The sequence below is a fragment of the Mytilus edulis genome, chromosome 4 (assembly GCF_963676685.1).
Source record: "Mytilus edulis chromosome 4, xbMytEdul2.2, whole genome shotgun sequence".
In the NCBI taxonomy this organism is placed as follows: domain Eukaryota; kingdom Metazoa; phylum Mollusca; class Bivalvia; order Mytilida; family Mytilidae; genus Mytilus; species Mytilus edulis.
The window spans coordinates 2,978,894-2,996,873 of record NC_092347.1 but is presented as its reverse complement, the minus strand read 5'-3'; the positions used below and the strand labels follow the sequence as shown (position 1 = coordinate 2,996,873).

Here is a 17,980-nt window from a genome sequence, read left to right as displayed (position 1 = left end):
GCAAAACTCAACATATCGTTTTAAGGATTCCATAGCAGCTCAGGTGAAGTATTTGCAATATACTGATATCATCTATGCATATTAATGTGCATACCTGGCATATGACAAATTTCTGCAGGCACTAGGTAAAGCAAAAGAAAAGCAAAATTTTTTGGATACCCTCTAACTTACATTACTGTTAAGTCCTCAAAAGGATCAAACCGTCATATCTCCTTGCATTGGTTCCATAGCCGATGAGAAAAATTGTTTGCAAGATACCGATAACATGTTATATCTGTGCATATTAATCAGTCGATTCAAAATACGAAGACTGTCATCAAAGCACCTGTTTACCATGAAGAATAAAAGCTTTTATTTCAATCATTTTGAAACTGTTGTATTGTATTTCTACGTTTACTTTTGAAGTACAAATAGACACAAGAAAGATTAAAGCTTTTCTCTCAATCCTCTTTTTAACTTTTCTGCTCTCCTTAAAATGTTTGAGCACAACTATATACTGTCACTGTTTCATCTGTTTAACATAAAGATTTAAAGATTTTCTTTTAATCTTTTTTTATAACTTTTGTATTGTCTTAAAATTGTAGATTTCAATCAGATTGTCATGTTTTTCAACTGATAGAATTCGAATAGACTGACATTCTCTCATCTGCCTATCATGAAAATTAAATGCTTGTTTTCATTCGAAATGGATTTCATTATTCTATAAATAGTATTGTTAATTATTGTGTTCTTCGCTAATTTGTATTTTTGTCCCTAATAAAATTGTACTTCACATTTAATGTTTATGCAGACAAAATGATGTTCCTTGTTTTGATATATTCAGTAAATGGGTTGTTTTATGAGCCAGCTGAATGTCAAGCCTTTAAAGTGAACTTTAACATTGGATTTCTAATTATCTAACTGTTCTGGAATAGAAATGAAGTGAATGACCACAGATAGTCATTATATTCATGGTACATTGAACACCTCCATTATGATACAGTAGTACATTGATGTATATAAACGTAATCCAATATGCTATAACATAGTCATTATGTTTTTTCATTATTGGATAACTGATTTAGATTTGGTTGATTAAATGATTTGTGGTCAAGACTTTTCCTAGAATGTAATAAATCAATGACAAAACAAACTCAAATAAATTCAGAAATCCAACATAGCCATTACCAGTTTTACAATAAATAGTAAAAGAGGGACGAAAGATACCAAAGGGACAGTCAAACTCATAAATCTAAAACAAACTGACAACGCCATGGCTAAAAATGAAAAAGACAAACAGAAAAACAGAAAAACAATAGTACACATGACACAACATAGAAAACTAAAGAATAAACAACACGAACTCCACCAAAAACTAGGGGTGATCTCAGGTGCTCCGGAAGGGTAAGCAGATACTGCTCCACATGTGGCACACGTCGTGTTGCTTATGTGATTACAAATCCGGTAAATAGTCCAATTCGGTAGGTCACATTCATGAAAGGGAAGGGGATTGTAGTTACGACGTAAGGAACATATCCGATATCATTTGTGAAACGGTTATTCCATAACGGTCAACCAACTCGTGATGGCGTCCGTAAAATTTACGAAGGGATGATTTCAACTTCACTATTTGGAACTCTTGGTTTAATAGCTTCCTTGTGAGCAGTAACCCTCTATCAAGAAAATCATGATAGGAAATGCAAGCACGGGAATATAACTATAACTACTGACAAAACTAGTTTACATAATAATGATTTTTGTTTATGACAGTATTGTACTGAATAAATGCAGATGGCTAAAGTAGAACGCAACCGAAGCGCCACAATCCCACTGATGCAATTGCAGAAAAAGGACAAAAGATAGAAATGACAGATTTAATGCAAAATATTAAAGTCACGCAGTTTTTCTTCTTCACATTGATTTAATATGTTTATATCTTGCTGGTATTCATACATGACTTTTGTTTACGATATTTGCGTTGGTGTATAATCCGAATATTTTCGTTTGTTAATAAGTGCACATTATCTACCATGTGACTGAAAGTAACATTAAGGTCATTGTAAATTTTCTGTACATATAACAAGTGCAGATCAATAGCTACACAATTAATGACCAAGAATGTGCATGTCACGTGTTGTTTTGATTTTGTCATTTGATTAGGGAGTTTCCGTTTTAAAATTTCCTCCGAGTTCAGTATTTTTGTGATTTTACTGTTTACCTCTTCCTCTCTGAAACAGGCGTGAGTTTCCGTCCACGTCTACTTCATGATTTAAGGAGATAATAATGCGGGAACTGAACAATTATTTCCAAGGACACATATTTTTGTTGTTTTAGTTAATTTTTATTATTTTGGTGGATATTTGATATTGTGTTCCCAAAGTTTGTTTACAATATTATAGACATTTGTTCTCTGACAATTTTAACCCGTGGTCGACCAGTAATTACTAAACCCACAAAATATACTAAATATACGCATTATAATAGATCCACGAATCATAATAAATCCACGAATTATAATAAATCCAAGCATAGTTTTTAAGACACGCATAATAATTAATCAACGGTATGTAAAGTTAACTTTCATTTCAATTAGTGTAGAAACATGCATAAGACCAACGAAGTATGACGAAAAAACAAAACATTATAATAAAAACGAAATTGTATGAAGGCCCGTACGAAAAATAAGTTAAACATTCTGCTGCAATAGAAACCAGATAATTTTGAAATCATACCATATACGCCCTAGAATATGACATACAGGTACACGCATTGTAATCACTTACTGCAGATTAATTTATGCAAAATGTAAATGTTATCTACAACACATAGCAAGACATTGGTAATTGAGTTGTCATTTTAATTTTTTATTTTGCTGCTGTTCTTGTTAATATACAAGTTATATATTATAGATATTTTTTATTTTTTTACTGATATTGTATTAAACATCAAACCAAAATTTACTTTCACTTATAATTATTATTATATATATAAAATTAAAAACAACATTGATCAATGCCTATTCACCGAAAGAAAAAAGAAAATGTTTTCTTTAAATAATAACATTGAACCGATAGATCTTTTATGAAACAGAAAATTTAAAGTCTTTTCATTCTTTTGTTTAAAAGAGCCTTTTCATATTTATTTCATCTTGGTAAATGTTTGAAAATAAAAGTCTTTTGTGAAAAGTTAATGTGGTAAAAAAACAAAATAAAATCATTGTAGTTACATTAATGACGATATAATTTGAATGCATACATGTACTTAAAAAATCAACTCTTTTTATGTCTGTAAAAAATCCTCAATAACAAAAGTTTTAGTTTTTCATATAATTAAACATAACTGGCACACAATTTCTGATATGTCTTTCAAGTGAATCAATGGACTTTTGTGTTTAAACCTATATTCTGCAATATGAAAAAGCCAAATTTAATTGATACAGCTTCTGTTTATCTCTGAAAAAAAAGCCATACGGAACCGAGCAACAGTAATCCGAAACTATCAGACATACGGAACCAAGCAACAGTAATCCGAAACTATCACACTGTTGATGGAGAGTAGTAGAGAGTTTAAATATATAAAGTAGTGATAAAGGAATATATAGGTAGCCATTTTACCTAAAGCTCTGCCTCGATGTGGTAGTGTAACGATAAGCGAAAACAGCAAATCAGTTTAAATGAGAGGCACGAAAACAACTTTTCCCGTCATTTTTATACTATAAATAAACGGTATAAACAGCATATCGAGAAAAAAGGTAAACGTTTTAAGAAAAAAGTCACAATTCGAAAGCAGCATAGTTCGTTGCTACCCTGCATTTCGTAATTATATCCAAACATCATACCTACATAACTGGTAATGATTTACACACACTAATACAAAAAGGGAGATGTAATATGATTACAGATTAGACCATTACCAGAGGCAAAATAGGTCAAGTTACAGTTAATAGTTTTATATAATTCGGATTTGTTTTCTCAATCGATTCATGACTTTTAAACAGCGGTTTACTATTGTTGCCTTTATTTATGTCACATATTTCGGTAAAACTACGCTAACAAATATGCCTGTTTAAACTGTATAAGAACATTGAAAAATATTGCATCTATCTTTTATGCGATTTCATAAAAAAGTTGCCTCATTTTGAATTTTAGGCATAAAAAACATAAAAAAAGTATTGTACTTTAGTGTTAACGTGTGCAATATTTAAACGTTATTGGTTGAATTAGTGATATGTCCCTTTTATAGTATTGTCTTGAAATAGCTTAGTCATCAATATTGTAATTTACTGATCATTATGTATGGGGTAGAGTTACATGCTAACTCCAGACAGAATCAAATTTACTTGAAGACGTGTGATCAATTAGAAGATTTCGATTCTACACTTCCAGACTAATTATATAAGAGACACACAAAAATGACTTGTATTTCTTCCCTGATCGAGCATCTTATACCTTTTATAACATTATACCGCTCAACATACATTCCGTAGGTTTCAAAGACTATGTTATTTTTGCCTTTCATTTCCGGAGGATTTACAGACGATGTCTTACTTAAGCTCATAAATAAATCATGGATACCAACCTTTACATAAAAACGACAAATAGAGCAAAAAATGCAGGTGAATTTCTTTCTCTTTAGATGTTTCTGTTTACTTTTTATCCTATTCCTTTTCGTATATGACATTGATTAGGTCTGTAACAGTTTTTTTTTCCCCGCTTTAGATCTGGCTAAATTAACAGTTAATATGTCACGTATGGCTAATAACATATGTCTCAGCAATTTTGAACGGTTTTCTATTATCAGTATTACATAGTACACATGTATATATCACTCTCTTATTAGGCGGTTAAGGAATGTGTTCTCTGTTACTCCGTAAGCATTTTCAGTGATTTTGAGATTGTTTTACCTTTTGCGGAGAACAAAACCAAAACTAACAACCCAATGGTCAAACAAACGAAAAACTACGAAAAGACGAATAAATCCACAAAACACTTAATAGAAATGTATAGCCTGAAGCAGCACGAACCCTGTCAACATCCGGGGATGATCAAAATCAAAATCATGAGGTCTGAAGGGTAAGCCGTTCTTGTATCACATATGCACAAATCCGGTAACAAGTCACAATGGTGGGAAAAGGACAGACTGGTGACTCAGAACATAATCATTGGCATCTGTGACGTCCAACCAACTTGTGGTGACAAATGCAAAACGACAATTCAATATTTCGTCTCTGAGGTTTTATTTTTACATTTCAAAAACTTCAATTGTTGTTTTTGGTAAATAACGACCGTATAACAAGGAAAAACAATAAAGTTTTCTTTTCGAAATATATATATTTTGGAGTATCTAAAGCAAAAAATGCAAATCTAGTCTGAAAATAAAGGAGATGGTATTAAATCATCAAGTTTTTGCACTTTTTATCATAGAGAAAAGCAGTTCAAAATCTTTTAATATTCAATCAATTTTATATTTTCTTAAACATTACGATGACACAATCGGATTACTTTGATGTTTTCACGACACTTGGATAAATAAACTCATCATAAACACGTAATCATAGCTACAAAATGTTCCCGATGTCATTTCTTGTAGAGTTTTTCCCCAATGATTGATATGAGCAATAGTTTAAAAATTGAAATAAATCTTCATTTTTGCAAAGCCATCTTGTGACAAGAAATGTCGTATTGCTTAAGATTGTGTCCCAATTTAAATGCAAATGATAATGAAACAAATTTAAGTAATTTGAATTTATTAGTATTTATATCTGAACAAAACCAATGTTTTGTAATGCTTTGTTAGAGAAAAACATTTGATAGATCTTTTTTTCCCCCATTTTCTGAAATCAAGACGAAAATCTGGAATTATCATTTGAACAAATGATGATGGTCATTCTCGTAACAATCTCATTATCAATTATTAAAATCATCATAACAGTACAGTACAGATCAAATGGCAAACATATTTGTAATTGTTATATGTCTCGTTTTCAGAAATGTCATGTACTTGTATTACGATGGTGAAATACTTATGTACTCTTGTCATAGATTCCTATATTACTTCTGTTAACTTTAAAATGTTTTGTCCATATCGTGACCCTTAGATATCCTTTTTTTGTGTCGTTCGCTTGTTGCCCGATTGACGTTCACCACGTACAGTTGCTTTGTATTTACAACCCACGGGTTGTATTAGGTTTTAACACACGGTCTTCCGTGAACTTGTATCGGTCGAAGTTAAAATCCATGCAAAAATGAGGTGTCCATGGGGCTTTCCCCTGTCGGAATGAAGAAGGTTGAATGTTTGCTATGCTCTTTACTTGTGAAAGAAGTATGTTATCAATCTCGGTCAACCTACCATCCAATACCTATCAACTGTTTTGATGTCATTTTGTCCCGTCTTGAATATACATGAAACATTTGCCTGCCATTGAACGTTATACAACCAATAAACCGAACAGTTCTGTCTTTCATTGGAATAGGATCGAATAAATATATCCTTAACTGGCAGATCAACTGTGATGTATGTTCATAACTCAAGCATATACATAGACGAGTTCAGATATTTCTAAAACGGTTGATCATATTTTTTATTTTATTTTTTAGAAATGTTGAAGGTTCCAGAGTTCCATGGTAACATCTGCATGTTACAGTATGCTTATATCTAGTGTTACCGTTTCCTTTATAGTATGTATAACTCTAACTAGCAATCTAACTAAAATAAAAGCAACAGTAGTATACCACTGTTCAAAAGTCATAGCTCGATTGAGAGAAAACAAATCAGGGTTACAAACTAAAACCGAGGAAAACAACGAAACAACAGAAACACTGAAGTGCAACAAAAAATAAACTGCAATGCAACAAACATTGAAAATAACTATAAGAAAACAACTGCCATTTTCCTAAGTTGGTACAGGTCGTTATAAGAATTTAAAAAATGTTTATTTCAACATTCAGCACACTCTTTTGTTCTATATAGACGATTGGGATGCATTTAGTCTTATACGTTACGAAAATGTTTGAAAAAGGCGTGTTAAAACTGTTGGTTTTGGTAATTTTAGGAGTGTTCTGAGAATCTATAAAATGTTCTTGTGAGGTTCCGGACGTTCCCTTTGATCATGATCAATTCTATACAATTAATCTACACAAACAAATAAAATAAATTAATATCTTTTTAAAGAGGTTAAAATCGCTTGCTTAAGCTAATTTTCTCAAGGGACATAAACAAAACTTTGATTACATAAACAAAAAGGAACTTATAGATTATTTTTATATATGATTCAGTTATGTTTGATTTACAAAACACATGTTACTTACATTTTAAATTTAAATAAAGGAAAGCGACAATTAAACCAATAAACACTTCCATTTCATTATGTTCGCTTTGAGCGAGTGGAAATGCCTTATAGTGAACGTCCAAAAAGTTAGTTTATCTATGTTACCCTGCTGAAGTACGTCCATTATTCGTGTTTCGGTTTTAACATTCAATAATGATGAATAAAATAGCTTATTATTCATTATTCTACATTAAGTAAAGAATAATAAAATAATAGTTTAAAGAAGTTTCCATTTCATCACTTAATTAAATCAATTTGTTAAGAAGTTTAACAACACTTTCTATTCAACTTATTCCATAAACGACTATATTATGATAGATTAATACGAATTATGATGATTTGTCAAATGCAAAAAAAAAATAAACTGACAACGCCATGGCTAAAAATGAAAAAATACAAACAGACAAACAATAGTACACACGACACAACATAGAAACTTTATCATTGTAGTTAGGCTGAAAATGTAACCATAATATAATTCTACCGAGAATGTGCTAAAAAGTATGCCCATATCGTATGTTTGCTCCCTTTCACATCTTGTGAACGTTTCTAAAATAGGATGATTATTTAATTGCGAAAATACATGTGAGGCAAATTCAACCCTAACTTTTAAAGGAATGTTAGTGTGAAACGCTCATTTTTTCGATTTAAATTAAAAACTATTCAGGCATTCGGTCAATCCAATACATTTGCTTTTCGGATAATTCATATTCATATATTGATCTCTACACTCAGGTATATAACAACGATTGACCAGTCTGGATATAGTCTGAACATAGTCTGAACAGATCTTAATTAACTGACTGCAAAAAAAAATAAGTGAATACTGCTGAATTTACCGCAATGTATAAGACTGAAAATTGAGTGAAAAACTTAAAATAACGTAATAATTTATTGTCAGCACTTTTTATTCGAGCGGAAATCTATTTTAGATATTATGAATTAAGTGAAAGTTAGTTAATAAAAAACAATCGTACAATTTTTTTTAAAGTCTGTATATATAACTATGGGCGTGAGTCGGTTTATAAATATGCATCTATCAAGTAAGACATGTGGTCATATAAGTTAACTGTAAACACTCAATGGTAACCAATATTCTTTTTTCATAGAATACTGAAAAGTGACCGCTTTGATAAGTTAGAATCAGTAATTTGGAGAGGTTTCAAATGTTATTGGGCAAACAATAGCAAAATATCAATTCACTATACAAACGACCTGCGTCTTGTATCGGTGTTATTGGGAATATAACTCCCACAACGGAACAAGATAATTTCACTTACATATTATAAGTAACCAAGCCAACAACGACCATATGCTTCAATAAAATACTTTTCACTTTTTATTTGATGAGACGCGGCACACAAATATAATAATTTCTTTATGTGCTAAAGCAATGGTTATATATCAATTGATGTAACCATATCTTTGACAATTTTCTTATTATGTCTGTTTGTTTTGTTCACAAATGTTGAACATATAATGAAAGTTAATGCTACTGTCATACAATTGAGAGGTTTAGCTAGCTATAAAACCAGGTTTTCTCCACCATTTACTAAATACGATAATCACTTTACCAAGTCAGGAATATGACAGTTGTTTTCTGTTCGTTTGATGCGGTTAAGCATTTTATCACGGACTTGCCGTTTAGAAATATCCTTGGAGTTCGGTATTTTTTATTTTACATTTTGCAATGCATCATTACGATAGAAGAAAACACTACTGAAGCAAATCAAGAAACAGCAAAATGTGTATTATCATGAGAATTTGATTTTCATTTTCAATTGATGAAAATTGAACAAAGTTTGAGCCTGCAAACTAATATTAACTATATTCTGAAAATTTAATTTTCATAATTTTTCGGCCCGTTGAAAGTACCCGGCATAACACTGTACTCATTGACACATGCAGTAAATCACATTGTTTTTATAATCAATATTAATGAAAAACTAAATACAATGGAACATGATGTCAATCCCACTTCAAAACAAGAACTTTCATCACATAATTTTTTGTTGTTATTAGATAATGCAAGGCATGGGCGAAGATAAACAATGCTGTCTCGATCAAAGTGAAAATATTGCATCCATTAGCATTTAAAGTCAAAGATATAAATAAAATATTCATCGTGATGTTTTTGTGTTTAATCTGGTAATGCTGTAGACATTTGCAATCTAATAGGATGTTTTATTCCTTGTGGAAACATCAGAAATCACTGTTGAGAATTATAACTGTTTCATTAATCTTAATAATTTCAATTATATAAATCAGTAGCTCGTCAAATAGTAATTACAAAGCGAAACTGTTGTCATGTAGGGTACTTTAGAATTCCCCAACACATATAATAGTATACTATAACATTTGAATAGCTTGTTGAACTATTTAAAAAAAAGCCTTTGTGTACGTTTTGTCTTGAAACTAAATTAGTTCCTGCAATGAACATTTAACATAATTAGCAAATTATTATATTTCTGTGTTGACATCATAATAGATAATACCAAAGATACCAGATGTACGTAAACGTAAGAAATTTTATTACAGATGACATATTCAATGTTGTTGAGTGACGACTTTTTCCCATCCCACACAGTAAATCTTATTTACAACTTAATGTGTTGTCTTTTGAAGCGTTTGGTGTTGATCGCTTAACTTTTATAGTATATGGTAAACCTATTCACAACTTGTTTAGACTCGGGGGATAGAGAGATTGGCATATTGTTCTGACACTTGTCTATTGTTTAAGACTTGTCATATGATGCAATTGGTTTTTTTTTTTATCTAGGAATGGTTGTTTTTTTTTCGTTTTCTTTCTTCACATCTCACGTTATTTATTTTTTTATAGACATTTATTATTCTAAGCTAAACACTGTATCAAATTATGTATGCATAAATGCTGTTTACTCTATGGGCGTCTCCATATTGTAATGTTTAAGTGACATTTTGAACAGCGGTATAGTGCTGTCGCCTTTATTGAATTGCATTTCTTGATTTAATACGTGTTTGCTTCTATTTGGTCTTTAAGTACTTTTCCTGTTTCATCCGTAATATGCATGCACGCGAATGTAATAAAATCTGCGCGCAAAGAAATGATTTTAAGAGCAAATGTTTGAATGGTTATGCGAGCAAATGTAGCACTCCTGTCTCTAATAACTTAATGATGCTTTTTTTTTAGCTTATTGCTGTCAAATTATTGGTCAGATTTGTTATGACCTACTTATTTCCTCTTAGACATAAATGTTCAGGGTTAAACATGATATGCACAAACGTTAATTAATGTTAAAAGGTCATTTGTCATAACAAATACAAATATATACAACAGCTTTATGTTTTGAAACGTGATTCGCTATATAGATGGCAAAAGATGGACTTCAGAAGTTTTAAAACACAAAAAGGATACGTATAACCCTAATCTATACGACTGTCATACAAGTGAGAGGTAAAGCTATCTATTAAATCAGGTTTGATTCACCATTTTCTACTTAAAAATGCATGTACCAAGTCAGGAAGATGACAGTTGTTGTTCGTTCATTTGGTGTGTTCTAGTTTTTTATTTTATCTTTTATTCATGGACTTTCCGTTTTGAACTGTCCTCGGAGTTCAGTATTTTTGTGATTTTATTTTCTACACTATTATTATGTATTGTAGAAAATGAATAATAATAAGTAAAAATTTTTGAAATTAAGCAAAACTTAAAATTATATAATTTTTGATATCAACTTTTCTCTACAATATACAAATGATGATTTACTAGCGACAACATTTACCTAAATCATTATATGTAGATGTGATGTAGCAGTTAAGGGGATGGATACATTGTGAACATAGTTTTTAAACATTTGCATGAATTAGAAAGACAATTGGGTATTTTTTCTATTATAGAAATTTTAACTATTAATTATGAAACTAGTGAATAAACTTTAAAATGTATTTTAAATTAGATTAGTTTAGTAAAAGTTTCATGTCAAATTCAATTCATGCATTTTTGTAAAAAAAGGTTTAATGATTTTTCAACAGACAACCTTACAAGTGCATTCATCGAAAACAAAACATCTTATCGTAAAAATGAAAACAGCAGAATGTACGAAAATGAAATTTATTAAGCCCAACATATATCGACATAAAACATATTACTTTGAGAGGAAAAAATAAATACAATCTAATAAAGTTAAACGGTTCTTTGAAAAAAGATTTTTATATTACTATTTTATTATATTGGAACGGCAACTTGTCAAGAAGTATTTAGTTTCCAACGAAATTCATTCGGATATAATGGTAGTGTTTGCGATAAAGATGTTGCTCCTCTTACAGTTGAGACAAAATGTATGGTTATATAATCAACATTTCCGGAGAAGAACTTCAAATTACAAAACTTCATGACGTCATTATGGCCTGATGAATTGCTTTAGTCTACCGAAGTGACAAGACAATACTATCACATTCAGTTATTCATAATATTACCTAGGTTTTTTAATAAAAAGGAAAGAAGATTTTACTATTTTGAGCTAGATCATGTGCATTATGCATTACTGTTATCTGTTTGTCTTTTTCATTTTTAGCCATGGCGTTGTCAGTTTATTTTAGATTTATGAGTTTGACTGTCCCTTTGGTATCTTTCGTCCCTCTTTTATCATTATTTTTCTTTTAAACTACGAGTAAATCAAATCAGTATTTTCAATCCAGTCCTAATGACTGAAAGAGAAATTCAGCTCATGTCAAGATTCTGTTTCACTCACGAAATAGAAATATACAATACCTTTGCCATATTCATATAGATCTATTATATAACATTAATTAATAAGTTCTGTTTCAGATCACAAAACGAGACGCACTTTTTCAATTAAATTTACTGCAGACAATTTTGATGGTATAATCTAGTATCTAATAATACCTCAACAAAATAATGACGGTCTCAAAAACAAAATAAGCAGTAATTTAGTTTTGATAACGATGTTACCCGGATATTGATAAAAGGAAACAAACCGTTAAATTATACTGTAGAAATATTACCGCATTATGCTCGCATATTTTGATAAAAAGGTTAAGTTATAAATGGATTTCTTATAGATTCCTGATATCACAAGGAAATTGCTATGATCGAGACAAATGAAACGTTCGTGATATCACATTTATCTTTAATACAAATGATTTTGTCCATATAAATTGGTTTCCTGGACCGGTTGGATGTAACGTTTGGCTGGTTTCTTTTGAGTATTCACATTACAGGTTAAAGCTGGAAGTATACTATACTAGTATAACAGTTAAAGCAATAATATGAATTATTATACCTCAATTATCATTTTCTATATAAAATAAGTACGCAATATTTTAACTCTTTTTCAAATTGCAAACGTTAAACTATTGGACCGGTCAATAGTCCAACTATTGGACCTCGCTGAAAATATTTCACCGCAAGCGTCATAATATTTCGCGGAATTTCAAATGCAGCTACGGGATTGGCTAATGTTGAGAATATGAAGGATGGGTTTCTGCCTTCTATTTTACGATAGTTGATTTATCACTGCCATTTATTGTCTATTGTTTTTTCGATATAATAAATGACCGGTTCAATGCTTGCAATTTGAAAAAATAGTCAAAATATTGTGTACTTATTTTATAGAGAAAATAATAACTGAGGTATGATAAATACATGTAATTACTGTTGGTGGGGTTCAGATTGATAATTTGTGTATAGGCCATAGAAAAATTGCGACGAGGTTGAAAGGAACTTAATAATTAACAAATATCAGCTGATGCTTAAAAATATCCGAAAGATGACATGAGGAAATCCAAATTCATTTTCACTAATTCATTATATAACAAAACTTTGACAAGAATATTTCTATTTGACTTTCTCGCCTGTATTTTCATCAACTTTAATCTTTTTTTAACTTGAAATGTTTAACTTAATTATCTGGGCCTACTTGGGCCCTTACCGAATATACCTCTTGATGAAGAGATATGTTCATTTACTAGTCATGCCACAATTGGTAGACTGTTAGTCCCCGGGGATGATATTAGCCCAGAAGACAATGCTTCTGTTTAGAAATGTTTACTAACATATTTTAAAAAAAAATCCTCGTAGATAAATTAAGAAATTCATAAACTAATGTTTCAATTCCCTTAGTTTGAACGTAAATGAATTTTCCAATTCTTTTTATTTTTCAGTTGGTCATTTAGTTCAACAGTTTGTGCACATATTAACATCTGGCTGTCAAATGTTAAGATGTTAGCATTCCTGTAAAGGTAAATCCAGAAATGCACTTCGGACACACGAAATTATAAACTGTTTTCAGTAGAATGTTAAATATATACAAGACGCACGTTTCGTCTACAAAACATCATTTTCTTAAAAACCCCATTTAAAAAAAAAAAAAACAAAAAAAAAACTGAGGTTCCAAAGTTAACTACAGATGAATTTGATTATCGTTTTAGTTTTCCTTTACTCATAAACAACTTCGAACTTTCCTAAGTTGCATTATTATGCTTAGGCTTAGGCGTGTATGACACTTGTAAATCTACACAAGAGCATCATACGTACGAAATTATCATAAAATGTAAAAGAAATTGTCTTTAGAAAAACCTGACATCGTATACTTTTAATATTGCGTAATACTTAAATTAAGCTAGGCAAATGATCAGAAATATGATTTCAAAAATTAAGTTGCATGTACCATACTTTGGTACATATTTTTGTAACAGCGAAACCCATAATTGTAAAACTCAGAATAATTCATTGCCTACACTGTAATAGAACCTTTCATTATAAAAAAAAATGTAAAGATTGTCAATACAGTATATAAAACTATGAATCGGCATTTATTTTAATAATAAGTTATAGATTGGAAACAGATCACAAGTTGTTGGAATACATTTTTTAATGTAAAACTACCGATAACATCAAACAAATGAATTAACCGAACAATAAAAATACGCTTAATGACTATTGATCATTTGATTATGTCTTGTCTCAATAAACGCCCTTCTCGATACCTAATATTCCATATAATATTGTTTGCCACAGGTAGTAGCACTGCTGGACATTATAGAATCTATTTGATCTGACTTAGGTCGATATATCATGATCAAGAATCATTGTGAATGCACTAACCACTTGGTCAAGAAAACTATCTCTCACTGAGAATATGACTTGAGAAACAGTAGTAAATAAGGAAGGTATTATGATGATAGTTTCTAAAGATGTCCGAAACGATGAAACAAAGATATAAAAAGTCAATAATACGATGTATATCGATAACAATTAATCTTTCTTAAATATGATAACAAGAAGTTATGGATGTCAACAATTAGCTGTAATCTCTGTCCTGCCTTTTTATTTTTCACTCTGTTCGGTCCTGCCTTTTTTTTTTTAGTTTATCCCGACTTATTTTTTTACCTAAATTGTCGTCCTGACTTTTTTTTTGCAAGTGTCTCATCCTGCCTTTTTTTTTTACTCAAAACTCCTGTCCTGCCTATTTTTTTCAAATTACATCCTAGCCCCTCCCCCCTCCCCCCATAAAAACCAAATGGTAGCTCCGTTAGTTAAGTTTTCTTAAATTTGAATACAATAAGTTATGGTGTATATATACGTCAATGAAACAGCAACCAAGCGACAATAAAAACAAAAAGACAACTGAACCGGTCACCGTACGTCCAAGAGTATACACAAGATGATTGAATCTAAATCGGTGCGAATCTAGATTATTTTGTTGGTAATGACTGAATTGAGAGCGTTTACTATTTAAGAAATTGGATGCCCAACAACGGGTAGGCACGTGAATCTGTGGCGATTTTTTTTTTTATCTCAAACTCCCCATGTAAATCTCCTACAATGGAAGTACAAAAGGTACATCAAATGATTAATTGTTGGTTGCTTAACGTTCAGTGGCAAATATTACATACATGAGCGGAACATAATAGAACGCTAGGAAAAATAGGTTTAAAACTAGCGTTTATACCCTTATTATAAAATTTCATTACAAAAAAGAAAAAGACTTAAAAGCAAAATTATCATAAACAACACCGTACCAAACAATTGCTGAAACCAAGCTTAAAGTGTTAAAAGTTTGCCTGGTAGGGACATGTAATCGTGCAGTCCTAATACGCCTCTATATCGGTCGATATCATGGTCAATTTTATACAGCAACGGAAATTATTGAAATAAAACAATCGTGCAATACGAAGGCAAAATCGGTACAAAAAAAATAAATTAAAAGAATACTTTCGGGGGGGGGGGGGGGGGGGGGGGGGTGCATGTACTTACATTGTAATTGCATAAATAATTGGTTTATAATATGATTTTATAAAAAAAAAATCAGGAACGAAAATATTACGTTCATGGAAATCTAAGACGTCTTTGAAAATTCGAGCAAAAATAACTTTTGACCTTTCAAAACTTTATAAGTTTGAACCAAAGAAACATATTGGTCCATTTCTAATACCGTTTAGTTTGTAAGTTACCATTGGTAAATTTAATATTAAGGTAATTTGAAACACAAACCACAATATAAATGATCTCTTCATGTGTTTTAGCACTAGATGATCAGTTTAAAAAATGATAATTATATTTAAAAAATTCTTTTAGCACACTTCCACTGGTCTTTACATATCTTACACTCAATTTAATGCGCGAAGTTAACTATACATTTCAAGTTCCGAGTAGTGTCTATTTGAAAAAAAGCAAAATACCACATTTTGTTTCCAGAAATAACCATAGACGGTTTGCCATATAAAATAATATCATTCAATATCCCCACTTATGTAAAAGTAATTTTGATTTTTTACACAGTTTAGATTTAAATACGATGATGGTTGAATAGTAGTGCAGTTTATTGTAAATAATATGACGATGATATTTAAGAAGATCGAAACTAAGTTAAATGTAATGTAAAAGACACACGATTTTTTTTATACATTTGTAAGAGACAAATGTATGATAAACAAATGTTGTGAAACGATAATTAGAAACACAATACTATATGAAGATAAGACCAAGAAAACATTCCAAAAACTCGAAAAGCGTTCGTCATAAATTTTGCAGTGAAACTAGAACCCTAAGGTAGCAAATCTAATATTTGAAAGTTACATTTAGTTTAGATATAGATATAAAATATTCCAACGGTTTTCGTATATGAAATAAATAGTAAAAAACAAAAGAATTTAGTTTTGGTTCTCCCTTTTTTAAATCTTGGGTTATTTTGTCTTGGTATAAAGACTTTTAAAATGAAGTCCTTACACTTACATGTATTAGAAGATACATATTTGAATAAGAATGTTGAAAGTGGCGTTAAACATCAAATAATAAATCAATATACATAAGAAAAAGTAAAGGTAAAGTTTTATGGTTTACACACTTACCTTTCTACGCACACAGAAACCAGCGATAAAACTGAACAATATAATGACACAACCAGGATATATCTGTTAATTTTACACAAAACTCTCCCTAAAAGCCAGCCACGGTTCAGCCTGAATTGTACGATTTCCGGGATACCAAACAACATGATAAGAAGATCGGCAATCGCAAGGTTCATAATGAAAATATTTGTCACTGATTGTCGCATCTTTCTATCTAACAGTATAACACAGATAACTAGAACATTGCCGAAAATTCCAACAAGTCCGATCTGGCAAAATAGGACAGAAAGACCAATAAGTGTCTCTGTTGTGGCTGGCTCGCCCATGTTTAGTGATGTCCCATTCATTGTTGACGCAGCAGAACAGTTTCCGGACGGTTTTGAACACGAACTATTTCCGTGAAAATGATCAGAATTGGGAACATTGACATTGAACGGTAACAATAGTGTCGAGTTGTTGTCTCCTTGCCAAGCCATCTTGTTGTAAACTGCATCTGTAAAAAGCAATCGTCAATAGAAATGAGGAGATTTTGTAAGACAGCGATGTTAATCGAATTATATTTGTATCTGCGAGTTCCGGTTATCGTTTGTTTATAGAAATTATTGCTTTTATAAACTCGATCAGTCCAAATTAACTTCCCAGTAATTTTCTCTAGGCTAAGATAAACAGTTTACAATAAAAGTAAAAGTTTTCCAAATAAACAATTGTTAATAACAGAGACCTTCACAGTTTTACATTGATCAATTGCATCTGTTCGGCACAAAAATCTACGGAAATATTAACAAATTAACAAATAAAAATTCAAAAAAAAAATTCCAATATAGTTCTTTCAACATAAAGCAAACACGATACTATAGTCATATCTTAAGATATTTGAATTTCTATATAAATCGATAAAAAAACAATTTAAGAAGTAATTAAAAAATGAATTGAAACATACTCAATGAGACACTAAGCAAATATGTCCTTATTATCTATATCAATAATCGTAATAGACAACATTATCACGTATTACAGCCGGCAGATGCTCCGAATTGTCAATAATTCTGAAGGTAAAAATTTTAATCCGCTCTTGACTATTGTAAAAAAATCTCAACAAACTTTGCAAACATATATTTATAAAATATATTATACAAATAAAGCGCAGATGCCGAGTGTTTGCCCAGCGTAAAAGTGTTGAATAGTTATACTATAAGTTAATTTGATTGGCGGTCGACCATACTTAACAGTCACACGTAACAGATTGTGGAAGTATTATAGCAAATCTGACACTGCGAGTATGACATTAAAATGCCAGTAATACTTTTCTTAGGTTGATCAATG

The 17,980-nt window shown here is 30.8% G+C and overlaps 1 protein-coding gene across 2 annotated transcripts in view; it reads right to left on the bottom strand.

Moving 5' to 3' along the window:
* The window catches only part of LOC139521648 (neuropeptide receptor 15-like), a 100,785-nt gene that overhangs the window by 53,533 nt on the left and 29,272 nt on the right, over positions 1-17,980 (bottom strand). The window contains exons 1-2 of one of the 2 annotated variants that reach the window (XM_071315132.1): positions 17,598-17,782; positions 16,658-17,150 (exon numbers count right to left, since the gene is read on the bottom strand). In XM_071315132.1, coding sequence (XP_071171233.1) covers positions 16,658-17,133 — 476 coding nt within the window. In that variant the 5' untranslated portion in view covers positions 17,134-17,150; positions 17,598-17,782. Of the gene's footprint in view, positions 1-16,657; positions 17,151-17,597; positions 17,783-17,980 lie in introns of those variants that run through there. The other variant, XM_071315133.1, reaches the window with a different exon arrangement.